Source organism: Panthera uncia, chromosome B4 (assembly GCF_023721935.1).
Source record: "Panthera uncia isolate 11264 chromosome B4, Puncia_PCG_1.0, whole genome shotgun sequence".
Lineage (NCBI taxonomy): Eukaryota > Metazoa > Chordata > Mammalia > Carnivora > Felidae > Panthera > Panthera uncia.
The window spans coordinates 65,630,819-65,648,983 of record NC_064809.1 but is presented as its reverse complement, the minus strand read 5'-3'; the positions used below and the strand labels follow the sequence as shown (position 1 = coordinate 65,648,983).

At 40.7% G+C, this 18,165-nt stretch overlaps 1 protein-coding gene across 5 annotated transcripts in view; it reads left to right on the top strand.

The window, feature by feature from the left end:
- Positions 1 to 18,165, top strand: part of SLC2A13 (solute carrier family 2 member 13) — a 276,180-nt gene that overhangs the window by 243,270 nt on the left and 14,745 nt on the right. For all 5 annotated transcript variants that reach the window (XM_049625289.1, XM_049625288.1, XM_049625287.1 and 2 more), the window contains 2 exons: positions 16,076 to 16,197; positions 16,311 to 16,463. In XM_049625289.1, coding sequence (XP_049481246.1) covers positions 16,076 to 16,197; positions 16,311 to 16,463 — 275 coding nt within the window. The remainder of the gene's footprint in view (positions 1 to 16,075; positions 16,198 to 16,310; positions 16,464 to 18,165) is intronic.

Here is an 18,165-nt window from a genome sequence, read left to right as displayed (position 1 = left end):
ACATGGGAGCCGCTCATAATCCTGCCTCATTATAAACTGCATTATTAATTTCATTTACTTTAGTATTGTCTTATTTGAAAAAGTAGTTTTTCATTATTAAATAGTTCTTACACTAAAGTATTAAATCCATAGCAATCAGCAAAATCGATTCTATTGAAATTAAGCCTTTTCTTCATTTGTTTACTAATTTATTTAACAAATAAGCCTATACATTGTGCCAGGTATTAGACATAATCCAAGATCTCACAAGTGGCTTTCAATTTAAATACCATTGATGGCAGCAGTGTGCTTGCAGCACAACCCCATTTAGCAACATCCGCATATTTCTCTAGAGCGTATGACAAACAACTGAACTTATTCTGTTTGCTGCTATTATTTCAGTTACACAGTTTCCTCACGTCTACTCCATTTGGTTCAGTCTCTTTTTCGTACCAAATACTTCAGACTTCCTCATATGATTGGCTCATAATGGCAAGAAATAAAAAAAGGAGGAAGAGAGTTTGTCTTGAGTGACAAAGAAGTAGATTCTGAATATGATCCAAAAGAAACTCCAGAAAATATATGAGCAACAGAGTACAGCATAGTTGGAATAAGAGTAGCATCTCCCACAGTGCCTATAGGGGGAAGAGTTATCTTCATATTATATATCATATTTTCAGTATTTAAAAAAAACATTGTTGCAAGAACGGAGCTGTATGGCCATTGTGATACACTCTCTGAGGACCTGTGGGATTTTACAGATTGAAAATCAGGATCAGTACTCTATCTTAGAACATAGCCATCATTTTGTTAGAACTTGAGAAGAACAGAGACACAAGATTTCCTGGTTAATGGAAGTTTTATGGTAAAGTTACCCAGGAAAGTAAGAGAACAAAATAGAAAGGAAGGAAAGGAAGGAAGGAAGGAAGGAAGGAAGGAAGGAAGGAAGGAAGGAAGAAACAAAGAAGATCTAGAATACTATGCATCAGATTGGTGGTAGTCTGCTCTTTGCCTCTCTCTTCTGCACTCCCCCATCACTAACAATTATATGATCCTTCTCATGGCCTCTGCTTACTTTCTCTGAGTCTTTCCACTTCTGTATTGCTCTATTCATTTCAAATTGGTCGTATTCTGACCTCCTGAGAGAGAGAATATAAATTCTTTGTCAAGTCATTCTCTGATATGAAGCATCTACCCTATGCCAGGGCTGCTGGTGCCAAACATAGTGTTAGCCAGGCAGGCAGTTTGTGCAGCACAGCACTACCATTTGCACGTGGGGCAGTCCTGAGCTGTGGACAGAGGCAGGCACTGTGAGACTCCTAAGAAGGGAAGCAGTGTGCTAATAGAAGAATGTAAATACAGAAACGAGAGCTTTGAGGCCTTTGGGGTGATACGAAGGAACAGCATAGTGGAGGAGGTTTGTAATTCAAAGGCAAAGTTCCCTTACTTCTGGTGCCAGTTGAAGCAGGAGAATGACTAATAACATTAGCTCTAATGCTTGCCTTTACAATAGGAAAAAATTTAGAGTGAAACAAAACAATGGAAAAAGAGGCGCAAGAATAGTTGTCCATGAGTTGTTAAAGTTGCTCCCATGTTGTCAAAGTGACATTATCACAACTATAAATTCAAAAGTGAAAGCAGTCATCATTGTAACAGATTTTTCTTTCCTCCTAGTTTTCCATATTCCCATTTACCCTTATTCATATAACCTTATATCACTGATAGCTCCCGCACTGCCAACTTCATTAGTATTTTCCATGTTTCCAGGTAATCTTTACAAAGTAGACCCTGACCACTTGCTGTCAGTGTAATAATGCAGTAGGAAAAGGAATGATGGGTTTTCTGGGAAGATGGCAGCATAGGAGGATGCTGGGCTCACCGCGCGTCCTGCTGATCACTTAGATTCCACCTACACCTGCCTAAATAACCCAGAAAACCGCCAGAGGATTAGCAGAACGGAGTCTCTGGAGCCAAGCCCAGACGAGAGGCCCACCAAAGAGGGTAGGAAGGGCGGCGAGGCGGTGCACGCTCCACGGACTGGCGGGAGGGAGCCGGGGCAGAGGGGCAGCCTGCCGGCCAAGCAGAGCCCCCGAGTCTGGCTGGCAAAAGCGGAGGGGCCGGATGGACTGTGTTCCGACAGCAAGCGCGACTTAGCATCTGGGAGGTCATAAGCTAACAGCTCTGCTCAGAAAGCGGGAAGGCTGGAGGACAAAGGGAGGGAGAGCTGCTGAACCCCGGACGGCAGAGCTCAGCTTGGCGGGGAACAAAGGCGCTCGCCAGCGCCATCTCCCCCGCCCATCCCCCAGCCAAAATCCCAAAGGGAACCAGTTCCTGCCAGGGAACTTGCTCGCTCCGCGCAAACACCCAACTCTGTGCTTCTGCGGAGCCAAACCTCCGGCAGCGGATCTGACTCCCTCCCGCTGCCACAGGGCCCCTCCTGAAGTGGATCACCTAAGGAGAAGCGAGCTAAGCCTGCCCCTCCTGCCCCCGTGCACCTTGCCTACCCACCCCAGCTAATACGCCAGATCCCAGCACCACAAGCCTCCCAGTGTGCAAGTAGCCCAGATGGGTCGGTCATGCCACCCCACCCCACAGTGAATCCTGCCCCTAGGAGAGGGGAAGAGAAGGCACACACCAGTCTGACTGTGGCCCCAGCGATGGGCTGGGGGCAGACATCAGGTCGGACTGCGGCCCCGCCCACCAACTCCAGTTATACACCACAGCACAGGGGAAGTGCCCTGCAGGTCCTCACCACTCCAGGGACTATCCAAAATGACCAAACGGAAGAATTCCCCTCAGAAGAATCTCCAGAAAATAACAACAGCTAATGAACTGATCAAAAAGGATTTAAATAATATAACAGAAAGTGAATTTAGAATAATAGTCATAAAATTAATCGCTGGGCTTGAAAACAGTATAGAGGACAGCAGAGAATCTCTTGCTACAGAGATCAAGGGACTAAGGAACAGTCACGAGGAGCTGAAAAGCGCTTTAAACGAAATGCAAAACAAAATGGAAACGACGACGGCTCGGATTGAAGAGGCAGAGGAGAGAATAGGTGAACTAGAAGATAAAGTTATGGAAAAAGAGGAAGCTGAGAAAAAGAGAGATGAAAAAATCCAGGAGTATGAGGGGAAAATTAGAGAACTAAGTGATACACTAAAAAGAAATAATATACGCATAATTGGTATCCCAGAGGAGGAAGAGAGAGGGAAAGGTGCTGAAGGGGTACTTGAAGAAATTATAGCTGAGAACTTCCCTGAACTGGGGAAGGAAAAAGGCATTGAAATCCAAGAGGCACAGAGAACTCCCTTCAGACGTAACTTGAATCGATCTTCTGCACGACATATCATAGTGAAACTGGCAAAATACAAGGATAAAGAGAAAATTCTGAAAGCAGCAAGGGATAAACATGCCCTCACATATAAAGGGAGACCTATAAGACTCGTGACTGATCTCTCTTGTGAAACTTGGCAGGCCAGAAAGGCTTCGCACGAGATCTTCAGTGTGCTAAACAGACAAAATATGCAGCCGAGAATCCTTTATCCAGCAAGTCTGTCATTTAGAATAGAAGGAGAGATAAAGGTCTTCCCAAACAAACAAAAACTGAAGGAATTTGTCACCACGAAACCAGCCCTACAAGAGATCCTAAGGGGGATCCTGTGAGACAAAGTACCAGAGACATCACTACAAGCATAAATCATACAGACATCACAATGACTCTAAACCCGTATCTTTCTATAATAACACTGAATGTAAATGGATTAAATGCGCCAACCAAAAGACATAGGCTATCAGAATGGATAAAAAAACAAGACCCATCTATTTGCTGTCTACAAGAGACTCATTTTAGATCTGAGGACACCTTTAGATTGAGAGTGAGGGGATGGAGAACTATTTATCATGCTACTGGAAGCCAAAAGAAAGCTGGAGTAGCCATACTTATATCAGACAAACTAGACTTTAAATTAAAGGCTGTAACAAGAGATGAAGAAGGACATTATATAATAATTACAGGGTCTATCCATCAGGAAGAGCTAACAATTATAAATGTCTATGCGCCGAATACCGGAGCCCCCAGATATATAAAACAATTACTCATAAACATAAGCAACCTTAATGATAAGAATGTGGTAATTGCAGGGGACTTTAACACCCCACTTACAGAAATGGATAGATCATCTAGACACACGGTCAATAAAGAAACAAGGGCCCTGAATGATACATTGGATCAGATGGACTTGACAGATATATTTAGAACTCTGCATCCCAAAGCAACAGAATGTACTTTCTTCTCGAGTGCACATGGAACATTCTCCAAGATAGATCAAATACTGGGTCACAAAACAGCCCTTCGTAAGTTTACAAGAATTGAAATTATGCCATGCATACTTTCAGACCACAATGCTATGAAGCTTGAAATCAACCACAGGAAAAAGTCTGGAAAACCTCCAAAAGCATGGAGGTTAAAGAACACCCTACTAAAGAATGAGTGGGTCAACCAGGCAATTAGAGAAGAAATTTAAAAAAATATGGAAACAAACGAAAATGAAAATACAACAATCCAGACTCTTTGGGATGCAGCGAAGGCAGTCCTGAGAGGAAAATACATTGCAATCCAGGCCTATCTCAAGAAACAAGAAAAATCCCAAATACAAAATCTAACAGCACACCTAAAGGAAATAGAAGCAGAACAGCAAAGGCAGCCTAAACCCAGCAGAAGAAGAGAAATAATAAAAATCAGAGCAGAAATAAATATAGAATCTAAAAAAATGGTAGAGCAGATCAACAAAACCAAGAGTTGGTTTTTTGAAAAAATAAACAAAATTGACAAACCTCTAGCCAGGCTTCTCAAAAAGAAAAGGGAGATGACCCAAATAGATAAAATCATAAATGAAAATGGAATGATTACAACCAATCCCTCAGAGATACAAGCAATTATCAGGGAATACTATGAAAAATTATATGCCAACAAATTGGACAACCTGGAAGAAATGGACAAATTCCTAAACACCCACACTCTTCCAAAACTCAATCAGGAGGAAATAGAAAGCTTGAACAGACCCATAACCAGCGAAGAAATTGAATCGGTTATCAAAAATCTCCCAACAAATAAGAGTCCAGGACCAGATGGCTTCCCAGGGGAGTTCTCCCAGACGTTTAAAAACGTTTTTTTCTCCTAAAAAAAGAGAACTACAGGCCAATATCCCTGATGAATATGGATGCAACAATTCTCAATAAGATACTAGCAAATCGAATTCAACAGCATATAAAAAGAATTATTCACCATGATCAAGTGGGATTCATTCCTGGGATGCAGGGCTGGTTCAACATTTGCAAATCAATCAACGTGATACATCACATTAATAAAGAAAAGATAAGAACCATATGATCCTGTCAATCGATGCAGAAAAGGCCTTTGACAAAATCCAGCACCGTTTCTTAATAAAAACCCTTGAGAAAGTCGGGATAGAAGGAACACAGTTAAACATCATCAAAGCCATTTATGAAAAGCCCACAGCTAACATCATCCTCAATGGGGAAAAACTGAGAGCTTTTTCCCTGAGATCAAGAACACGACAGGGATGCCCACTCTCACCGCTGTTGTTTAACATAGAGTTGGAAGTTCTAGCATCAGCATTCAGACAACAAAAGGAAATCAAAGGCATCAAAATTGGCAAAGATGAAGTCAAGCTTTCGCTTTTTGCAGATGACATGATATTATACATGGAAAATCCGATAGACTCCACCAAAAGTCTGCTAGAACTGATACATGAATTCAGCAAAGTTGCAGGATACAAAATCAATGTACAGAAATCAGTTGCATTCTTATACACTAACAATGAAGCAACAGAAAGACAAATAAAGACTCTGATCCCATTCACAATTGCACCAAGAAGCATAAAATACCTAGGAATAAATCTAACCAAAGATGTAAAAGATCTGTATGCTGAAAGCTATAGAAAGCTTATGAAGGAAATTGAAGAAGATATAAAGAAATGGAAAGACATTCCCTGCTCATGGATTGGAAGAATAAATATTGTCAAAATGTCAATACTACCCAAAGCTATCTACACATTCAATGCAATCCCAATCAAAATTGCACCAGCATTCTTCTCGAAGCTAGAACAAGCAATCCTAAAATTCATATGGAACCACAAAAGGCCCCGAATAGCCAAAGTAATTTTGAAGAAGAAGACCAAAGCAGGAGGCATCACAATCCCAGACTTTAGCCTCTACTACAAAGCTGTCATCATCAAGACAGCATGGTATTGGCATAAAAACAGACACATAGACCAATGGAATAGAATAGAAACCCCAGAACTAGACCCACAAAAGTATGGCCAACTCATCTTTGACAAAGCAGGAAAGAACATCCAGTGGAAAAAAGACAGTCTCTTTAACAAATGGTGCTGGGAGAACTGGACAGCAACATGTAGAAGGTTGAAACTAGACCACTTTCTCACACCATTCACAAAAATAAACTCAAAATGGATAAAGGACCTGAATGTGAGACAGGAAACCATCAAAACCCTGGAAGAGAAAGCAGGAAAAGACCTCTCTGACCTCAGCCGTAGCAATCTCTTACTCGACACATCCCCAAAGGCAAGGGAATTAAAAGCAAAAGTGAATTACTGGGACCTTATGAAGATAAAAAGCTTCTGCACAGCAAAGGAAACAACCAACAAAACTAAAAGGCAACCAACGGAATGGGAGAAGATATTTGCAAATGACATATCGGACAAAGGGCTAGTATCTAAAATCTATAAAGAGCTCACCAAACTCCACACCCGAAAAACAAATAACCCAGTGAAGAAATGGGCAGAAAACATGAATAGACACTTCTCTAAAGAAGACATCCGGATGGCCAACAGGCACATGAAAAGATGTTCAACGTCGCTCCTTATCAGGGAAATACAAATCAAAACCACACTCAGATATCACCTCACGCCAGTCAGAGTGGCCAAAATGAAGAAATCAGGAGACTGTAGATGCTGGCGAGGATGTGGAGAAACAGGAACCCTCTTGCACTGTTGGTGGGAATGCAAATTGGTGCAGCCGCTCTGGAAAGCAGTGTGGAGGTTCCTCAGAAAATTAAAACTAGACCTACCCTATGACCCAGCAATAGCACTGCTAGGAATTTACCCAAGGGATACAGGAGTACTGATGCATAGGGGCACTTGTACCCCAATGTTTATAGCAGCACTCTCAACAATAGCCAAATTATGGAAAGAGCCTAAATGTCCATCAACTGATGAATGGATAAAGAAATTGTGGTTTATATACACAATGGAATACTACGTGGCAATGAGAAAGAATGAAATATGGCCTTTTGTAGCAACGTGGATGGAACTGGAGAGTGTGATGCTGAGTGAAATAAGCCATACAAAGAAAGACAGATACCATATGGTTTCACTCTTATGTGGATCCTGAGAAACGTAACAGAAACCCATGGAGGAGGGGAAGGAAAAAAAAAAAAAAAGAGGTTACAGTGGGAGAGAGCCAAAGCATAAGAGACTCTTAAAAACTAAGAACAAACTGAGGGTTGATGGGGGGTGGGAGGGAGGGGAGGGTGGGTGATGGGTATTGAGGAGGGCACCTTTTGGGATGAGCACTGGGTGTTGTATGGAAACCAATTTGACAATAAATTTTGTATATTGAAAAAAAAAAAAGAAAAGGAATGATGAAGTATTTTCTTATGAAGTAAAAAAGTGGGAAATTTTTCTTACACAGAAATGGGGTTGAAACTTGAACGCTAATGTAGACTCTCCCCATGGTGGAGTTCAGGGCTCTTCTGACCTGGCAGGTTCTCTACATCGGCAACAGAACTTCAGGGCACAAGTCTGGGAGGAACCAGAGAGCCAACAGAGGAACCACATCCACTTATTTCTGTTTTTGATTGTGCAGACATTCATTGTACTGTCCGTTTGCCAATTTGGTATCAAAATGAAAGTAACCTACGTTAGATCTAAGACTTAATCTTCAAACCCACCTTTGTAATTTAGCTCAGCTTACTTTTAATAGTTATTTTAATGCCTACATTATTCTCTACAGTCACGTTGTACCTTAATTGACTTAACTACCCTTCATTGCAAATATTTTTGTTGTTTCTAATTACTCATCTGTGTTAAGCTCCTGGTAAATAAAAGTATAGTGAAGTATCTTTCAGCAGGTATTTCCATTTAGAAAATTTCCTAAGAATATTTCATTCCAGATTTCATTCCAAAAGGAAATTATATCAATTTAAATTCTTACTAGAATTAGAGACTACACCAATGTCACTGCATCTGTATGACTTTAAATATTATTTTCATTTGGTAACACTCTTATTCTGTCCATCTGTTTCCCATACTTAGGGTATATAAGTTAGCCAACATACTGGTAAATGGCCTAGATGCCATGTTTTATATACAAATAAAACTTTACTCATTCATTTAAAAAGAGACTTTGAGCTCCAAATATCTAATGCTATTGAAATTTGCCCATATCTGTGATTCATCTCAAAAAGTTTAAAGGTTTTCTTTTCATCAGAAAATGATAACAAAAGATAATCGATTATTTTTTTCAACTTGCCTTTATGTGACAGTCCTCTGCAGGAAAATTGTGAAACAAAAACAGGAAAAATAAAAGGCTAGACAATGGAAAATCATGTAAGGCCAAGATCTTCAACCTGGTCTACATATTGCAAGCTAGGGAACCATACTTTTCTAAAATTACTCAACTATACGTGTGTTAGAATTTAAAGGCTGTGTTGCCACCCTTAACAGAAGTTGATTTCATATTGGATTATTATGTAGGAATTATGCTAGTACACAAAAATCAAAGTGAAAAGTAATGAGTCAAGTTTTTAACAGTAAGTTTTCCTGTTGCTTTGGTGGGATGCCTGAAAGTTAAAATTTCTCACGGATTGGGTTGCTTGTAAATTGACATCATCCTGGCCCTCTGAGTGATTGGCATTGTGTTTATTTCTTCTCAGACAAGAGCGAAGGGGAGATACTCCATCCTTTTCTAGGTACCCTTCTACCACCATGCTCAGACTATCCCTGTAGAACCAGATTATAAATTCCTATAAAACTATTAATGTTAACTCTCAGGGTTGTCCACTTTGTTTTGAGATGATAGCTTAATGATGTTCTTCAAAGAAATCACAGACCTACATCAGAAACTGGAGACGGCATCATGCTTCTTCACTCCCACTGCTCAGTAGTGAACCAGCAAGGAAAGAATGTGTGATAAACCCTGTAGAAGAATGGTAGATGTGTCAAGGCAAACCACAGTGAGCTTTTGCTTCTCTTCTCCAAAATCCTACATCTTTTAGTAAAATCTGGGAAGGAGACAAAGTTCTCTAGGTTTCTCAGTGATTAGGATTGGGTAAAAAGATTTGAAGTTTTGCGATTCAAATACAGGTTTGTATTTTCTCGCACCCCCCCCATGTGTGAACATGAAGCAGTTCGTTTCATCACAGTGAATAAAGGAGCAATACAGAAAGAGTGTGCTGTAGAGAAAGCATGGAGTGAGTTGCTTATGGTTAACTGTGGCAAAGCAGTTGCACCACTTAGTTCCTTTGGTTATTTCTTTGGATATCTGATGGAGAGGCAACATACACACACCAAACAGGCAGAAGTAGCTCTATACATCTGAACTGGTTTTAGAGTGGGTGTCGAGTAGGCAAGGGAGAATTGTTCTACCTTCCAAGAGAGGTGTTCATTTCTAGATGCGTCATTAAAGGAAGCACTGTGGGTCCCATGGCTGGAACAGCGAACCCATCGTTTATGCAGTCTATGTATCAGGTGTCAGTCTAGTCATGCTCTTGGTACCAGTTAGTTCTCAGAGTCTGGCAAAGTCAGACCTGTTTCACCTGCTCACAGGATTCTGCTGCTCTGTCCACTGCAGTGGCCTCTGCGCAGCTCCTGTTATTGTAGTCCATTTCCTGGTTTTGCTGTAGAATGTGGTGAGGTGTCCCATCAGAGTGCATGACTCTTTCTAATCCCAACCCACACACTGATGTCAAAGTATTTTTTGTTCTTTCTCTGGAGCGTTATGTTCTTCCACCGGCACTTGCTCAGCCAGGAAAACATGAGGGTATTTTGCAATAGCATTTGGAATATACATTTTTATCTTTTAGTTGGGATTTCTAGTGTTTGTATTTTAAAGGTCAGATGATGTCACAGTCTTAGTCATTAGCTGTCTACGTATCTGAGTGTGTAACTGCCAAGTCAGAGCCTGCAGTGGTTTCCTAAAATCAGCACCAGGATTACAGGGAGTCACTCGCCTTTTTACACACATACACATGCACGGCCAAATGGTGAAAAGCTACATCAGACCTTGCACAGAGCCCACGCTGAATTTGCTACTGCCCATTGTTCCAGAAAAACAGATCATGCAAATAACTTTGATAATAATGGATGAAATAGTGAATAGAATTTTTCAGTGATTTTTTAGTGATTTGAGTATTTGTAAGCATTTCCCTCCCCGGCAACCTGCATGCTTATCTTTTCTCCTTTCCTCTCTCTCCTCATCCCCTCTCTTATTTTCTCATTTTAAGATCTTCAGAACTCAAAAGACTATTGGTGGGAAATGAAGGTGAAGGATTATTGATCAGGAGATCTCTGCTGCTGTTTTCTACTCACAGTTTAGTGCAAAGGCTTCGTTTATGTCCGTAGAGAATACTAATATGAACTAGAGGTTGGGATTTAAGAAAACAGGGGTGGGGGGTACAAAACTGGCTATTCTTTTGGCAAACACTTAAATCACTTTCTTTGTGCCACACAGTTATCAACTGTGTGTAATCTTCATAACGAGTTTCTTAGGGACTTTTATTTTACAGATTAGAAAACTGAGGTACAAAGAGGCTAAGCAACTTGCCCAAGGTTATACACCTGGTAAGTAACAGAACTGAGGTACAAAACCATGCGGCCTGACTCTAGACCCTGTGCCCTTAACCTTTGCACTGCGCTGCCTCGGAGGAGAGTCCAGGACAGTAAAAAAGAGAGGCTCTTCAGATAGGACAACATAGAGCCCTTCTGTGATAATGACGTAAATGAGGAAAATGAAAATGCATTGAGAAGAAAGAATTTCAGACAGGTGAATGGGTGGCATCTGTACCTGCAAGAGAGGGAGAGACTTCAGCGAAGCAGCACAGTCCTTACATACTTAGTCACATGTGTCCTGTCACTTTTGGCACATTCCATTAGAAAGAAGTCACAGGTCACTCCCACACTGAGAGAGGACTTGAGGAGTGCATGAACATCAGGAAACAGATCATGGGGAGGCCACTCTAGAGTCTGCTGTAGAGATGCATGCAGGTGAGGAGACACACACTCAGAGTCTGAATTAGGGTGGTCTTGATGCAAATAGAAAAGAAGAGTCAGATTCAAGAAACCATGTCTAGGAGTATAATCGTGAATTCTTACCCATACCACGTGAAGGTCTTTGCATCCATTATCTCATGTAAGCCTCAAAATAACTATTTGAGGTGGCTGTCAGGAGAATCCTTATTTCACAGATGAGGACACAGGCTTTTAAAAGTTCCTAGCTCACATACATCCCAGCTTCAAATCTGGATGTCCCAACTTAGGTTTGAACATAGGATGCCAGTCTCAGAGCTCATAGTCTTCGCCACTCTTCGTTACTTGGACTTCACAGTATAGAGGATTTAAAGAGAGATGGGAAAGAAAACATTGAAGATTAACTGCAAGAGTTTAACCCATTTCAACTCAAAGGATGGTGGTATTATCGAAAACAGGCATGTCATGAGAGGCACTGGCATACACTGCCTGCCACGCAGTGTGCTAAGCCCTCAGTATGCATCATCACATTGAATGTTCCAACAGCCTGCAAGAATAGTGGATATTCAGCAGATACCCAGATTCCATTAGTGGAGACAAAAGTTAGTGCTAGAATAACCTATCAGGGAGCATCATATGGAGATCATAAATCTCTAAGATGACAGGGTGTGAGGGTGATCTGGCAGTGACATCTGTCACCCCATTGGTCACCAGGGATGATTTGGCTGATCTGGCTGGCTAGGCCGGTATCCCCTTCCTCCCTCACTGCTCTGTGTGCACCCCTCCTATAGTCGTGCAATCAAAGAGGGTGACCTTTCCGGATAGAGGAGGGCTGTTCTTCCATCAAGGGTATATGGGAATTGCGCACCTGTTAGAAACTCTGAACAACCTGTCAAGGTCCATTCATAGGAGAATGTAGGGTAGTCAAGATTCCAAGACTCCACACACATCCAAATGAGGCACTGCATGTGACAATCTGCGTTTCTTTTAAAAAATAATTAAAATAAAATTAGATGTTTAAGAGAGAAAGGACAGGCCCCACAAGAGAACCTTAGAAAACACCTATATTTAGCGGTTGAGGGAGGGAGATACAGTTAAAAAAGCAATGAAGACCTATACATCAGAGAGATAAGATGGAGAGATGGAGATATAACTGTAAAAGCAAAGGGGAAGGAGAAGAAAAAGGGTTGTCAGCAAATACCACCAGAGAGTAATCAAAGAACCTCATAATCAAGGCAGGATAAAGGAATTTGGAGGTTAGGACGGAGGGAGGGACTGACTGAGGGTCAGACTTTTGGGTGAGCAGATTCAGGAAAACAGAGCCTAGCAGGAGTCCACTGGCATAGATGTGGATGGGTGAGCTGGGCTGTGAAGATAAGAGTGGGGAGTGAGGATGTAGAATTCACCAGTATAAACTTCTCTATAAAGGCAGATGAACTAGTAGTAGTAATATGAGAGGGTTTGAACAACTGAGTAGCAGTGATCTTGTGTGTTGTAAATAGAAGGGAAGGTTCAAGTCAGAAGAAACAAAATGGTGGAAAGAGACAGACTGCTGATGGAATGTGACCCCAGAGGAGACAGAAGGCAAAGAAGAAGAAGGTGCAGGTCCTTAGAAAAGGGAAGAGACATGTTACCAATGGAGGTGGGAAAAGAACTGAAAGAAACTGAAAGAAAATATAGAAAAACAGAGGTTCAGTAGGTTCAGTTTTCTTCTTAAAGAAGGACCCAAATTCATAGTGGGAAAGCAGAGGAAAAAATGTCAGTACTAGAAGATAGTACTAAATATTTTAATTAATGGAAGCAACAGTTGACCAAAGTTTATTGAATGTCTACTCTGAAGCAGAGAATTCAGTAGAGAAGACTTTAAAAGATGTTTATTTTTGAGATAGAGAGGGAGAGACAGAGGGTGAGCAGGGGATGGGCAAAAAAAGAGGGAGACACAGAAACCAAAGCAGGCTCCAGGCTCTGAGCTGCCAGCACAGAGCCCGATGCAGGGCTCAAACCCACAAACCATGAGATCATGACCTGAGCTGAAGTCCAGTGCTTAACCGACTGAGCCACCCAGGCGTCCCTAGCATGAACTTTTAATAGAACAAAGCAGCATGGTTCCATAATTTTGCCCAGTGTTTTTTTTTTTTTTAATTTTTTTTTTCAACGTTTTTTATTTATTTTTGAGACAGAGACAGAGCATAAACGGGGGAGGGGCAGAGAGAGAGGGAGACACAGAATCGGAAGCAGGCTCCAGGCTCTGAGCCATCAGCCCAGGGCCCGACGAGGGGCTCGAACTCACAGACTGCGAGATCGTGACCTGAGCTGAAGTCGGACACTTAACCGACTGAGCCACCCAGGTGCCCCTGCCCAGTGGTTATTGAAGGCAGTTAAATTCCCACTGCACAGGGCTGGAAACTGAAATAGAATAGCAGGTAAGCATGGATAAAAGAAAGATGGATTCTAGAGGCCAACAAAGAGTATTGGCATGGTCTATACCCACCCAGTGATGAAAGTAAGTGAATACTAAGAAGAGTTTAAAATCTAAATATTTTTTGGGGGGTGTGGAGGAAATTACAGGAAATGAAGAAACAAAATGCTTGTTATCAGAAAAGGAATGCTCTGAGAACTTAAAGTAAAATAGTTCCAAATCAAGCAAACTACGGAGTGCTCTCTCTGCAGTTTCAGAAGCTAAAGAACTATGAAGCCAAAAGTATGGGCCAGAAGTAAAAAATAAATGCTTGTGGCAGAGGATGTGAGGAGGTGGAGAATATGACTGACCAGGCACCCAAATCATGAAGACAAGGTGGAGGGTTATGACAGAGGTCAGGGTTATGACAGCAAGGACAGGGCTTAGATGTTAAGGTTCAAACACAGAGGTTGATAGAGGTGGAATACTAGTCTAAAAATGACAATGGAAGCAAGAATGTTTTTGAGACTGGTTATGTCTTTTTGGGAAATTCCAGTTTTAATTAAGTTGAACTTACAACTCTTTACCTTGGGAGTCAGTCTAAGACCAGCGGAGACTTTGCTTCACAATAGAACTAGGAGGCAAAGTCATCAGGGAGTGACAGAGACATAAGTAAGGGCACCTAGCAGGAAGGGAAAGTGTTAGTTGGAATCAGATGTAAGCATTGTTCTCTGCTCACATCTATGCTATCACTTCTTTACAAATGACCCTTCTGATCCTTAAAATTACCTGTAAGGCATTATCCCCATTTTATAAAAAAAAAAAAAAAAAAAAAGAATCTGGTTGGCTCAGTCGGTGTGACTCTTGATCCTGACTCAGGTCCCGATCTCATGGTCGTGGGATCAAGCCCCATGTTGGGCTTTTTTTCCCTGGCAGCATGGAACCTGCTTGGGATTCTCTCTCCCTCTCTTTCCCCTCCCCCACTCACACTTGTTTGTTTTTTTTGTTTCTTTTTCTCCCTCTCTTTCTTTTTTTTTAAAAAATATCTGGTTTCAAGATTTGAATCTTGCCCTGACTACAAATTCTAAGGTCTTTCTACCACAACTTACTGACACTCAGTAGTCTTAAAGTGTTACTGCGGCTTTCAAGAACTAACTAGAAATCATGTCTGACTTGTATGAAGTGGGTATAAAATACAATGTGTTTTTTGATTGAGGTATATTTGACCTATAACTTATTAGTTTCAGGTGTACAACATGATTTAGTATTAAACATCCGTCACCTTATATTATTTGCAAATGTCTGTTGTCATGAGAACATTTAAGACCTACTCTCTTAGCTTTCAGTCATGTGGTACAGTATTAACTATAGTCGCCATGCTGTATATTATATCTGATGACTTATTTTGTAACTGTAGATTTGTACCTTTTAACCCATTTCAACACCCCAAACTCTGTGCCCCTACAAGCACAGATCTGTTCTCTGTACCTATGAGCTCAGGTTTTTTTTTGTTTTGATCGTACATATCAGATCATATGGTATTCATCTTTCTCTGACTTATTTCGTTTAGCATAATGCCCTCAAGGTCCATTTTTGTGATTACAAATGGCAAAAATCCCTTCTGTTTTAATGCTGAATCATATTCCTCTATGTATGTGTGGTGTGTTTGCACACACCACGTTTCTGTCTCCATTCATCCATCAGCGGGCACTTAGGTTGCTTTCATGTCCTGACTGTTGTAAACGATGCCACAGTGACATGCAGGCACATGTGTTTTTTCAAGTTAGTGTTTTTGTCTTCTTCAGATAAATACACAGAAGTTGGATTGTCAAATCATATGGTAGCTTTAATTTTTTGAGGACCCTCCATCCCATTGTGGAAAGTGGCTTCACCAGTTTACATTCCACCAATAGTGCACAAATGTTTTCTCTTTTCTCCACATCCCCACCAGCACTTGTTATTTCTTATCGTTTTGATGGTAGCCATTCTGACAAGGGGGAGGTGATGCCTCATTTTGGTTTCAACTTCCTTGTTTATGGATTTGTAGTTCCCTGATGATTAGTGATGTTGAACACCTTTTCATATACCTGTCGGCCAACTATGTATCTCTTTTAGGAAAATGTCTCTTTAGATCCTCTGACCATTTTTTAATTAGACAATTTTTTTTTGCTGTTGAGCTGTACACACAGCTTTTTCTCTTGAATTATATTCAGATCTAAAATATTCTGTGTGAGCCTCACAGGTAATCCTGTATATTTAAATCTTAATTTGTTTTTCAAGAAAAACATCATGGACCCTTTTTCCTTAATGACATTAAGGAACTTCCAAAACATTCAAGATGAGCACATTGAATTTCTGCAACTATACCCTAAAACATTAAGTTAATACTTAATATTTCATTATTTTTCAGGTGTGAGAATGAAACAAAATTCAAAACGGAAGAAGTATTTTGGGCTTACAATTTCTGCCCTACGCCATACTCCTGGACTGCACTTCTGGGCCTTATTTTATATCTTGTTTTCTTCGCACCTGGTAAACAAAGGCTTTGTGTTTCTGTGTTAAAGTTATCTCTTTTTAAAGGAGACAAACTACTGTTTTTCAAATTTCTTATAAACTACTTTACCGAAAATGTTAATTTTTCTCAGGAATGGGACCAATGCCTTGGACGGTGAATTCCGAAATATATCCCCTTTGGGCAAGGAGTACAGGAAATGCATGTTCATCTGGAATAAATTGGATGTTCAACGTTTTGGTTTCACTGACATTTTTACACACAGCAGAGTACCTCACATATTATGGTAAGAGAATATTTTTTCCATCTATAGTTTCATTTTTATTTTTCCTATTCTTTTTATATGTACTATCATTTGGGTTTAAAAAAGTAGATGGTTATATTTTTGCTATACTCAGTATGTCTACGTGGCTTTCTCATTCCCCAAAGGCCTTGGAAATGAACCTAGGGAAAGAGAAGAGTAATTCTTTACTAAGCAGCATGGCTGCTCATCCCTCAATGCTTTATAGCCCTCACCCCATACAACCCAAACATCTCCTAGCTATCGCCCCAGTTGGAAATCTTCACCGCAGGCTTTTATTTTAATGAAGAAACATAAATAACAGAAGATGGTAGAAATGATGCAGGCAGAGAATCTAAGGTAAATGTTGAAGATGTCTCATGATGGAGACAGTCATGTCCAGGTAGCTCCCCCAAAGGTCGTGCTGTGTTGTATGCCTTCCACTAGATTATCTATGCTGTTCAGGACACAGCATGGTAATTTCAGTGTCGGCCCCAACCAGCACTTACCACTACCAAAAGCATAAACCTGACAGAAGTGTTTATGTGAAAATGTGTGGACCATAACTCAAAACAATATTAGGACGTGGCTGAGTCAGGAAAAAAGCTTTGGGAAGCTACTTCAAGTCCATTTTTAGCTAAAGTGGAAAGATTTTCTCTTTAGCAAGAGAATTTTCTTCACTGTCTTTGAGCCAATAGTTTGTGATTGGATTCTAAATGATGGACGATCCCAAGATAGTCCCTGTAAGTCTCTGTATGTATATGGAGTGTCTGTTGCTTAGACCATTCTCTGGCCCCTTCCCCATCATCCACCCCACCCCATCCCATGCTCTGGGCATGTACATTCCTTTTTGCAAGAACAGACACACACACATCCCACAGTTGGACCATAAATCACTGGAGCTTAGGCCAGGACTTAGGCCTCGTTTGCCATTGTATTCCCAGTATCTTCCAGGGCCTCCTTTTCACTTGATAAGCCCTCAGAAGTGTTTGTCAAATTAATAAATACACAGATGAATTTTGAATGTGAGGAAACATACAAATCTATTCTTCCTGTCTCCTGAACATACTGTATTAGTATTAACTCCTATTATCTTTATAAAACTCTTGTCTCTCCCAGTGAACATTTAGAAATTTAGAAACATGTTAAAAAAGGAAATGCATTGGCATTTTAAAATGGATATACATATTTCATATATTCAATTTTGTCCCATTGGCAATTAAAGTTTTTTACATAAATTCAGAAACTTATCTTTCTGACACTATAGGTATTTATACAATAAATATTTACCCATATTTGCTAGTTCTTGAGAATGCTTAATTTTTTTGTTTGCTTTAGGGAATTCTTAAAGACCTGAATATAGGCTAATATCCCAAGGAAGTATTTTTGTTTGTTTATTTTTGAGAGAGAGAGAGGGAAACAGAGGATCCGAAGTGGGCTCTGTGCTGACCACAGAGAGCCCAATGTGGGACTCAAGCTCATGAGCCCGCAAGATCATGACCTGAGCCAAAGTTGGTCACTTAGCCAACTGAACCACGCAGGGAGGCACCCCAAGGAAGTATTCTTTTTATTAAGTTGTAGACCAAATACTAAAAGTCTACATGGCAAGACTTTTGTTAGCAAAGCTCCTCCTTCAGTTTATGCAGCCTCAACAACAGAAGGCAACAGAAATAAAATTTAAGTAGGGCATACATAGCCAGGCTTCTTT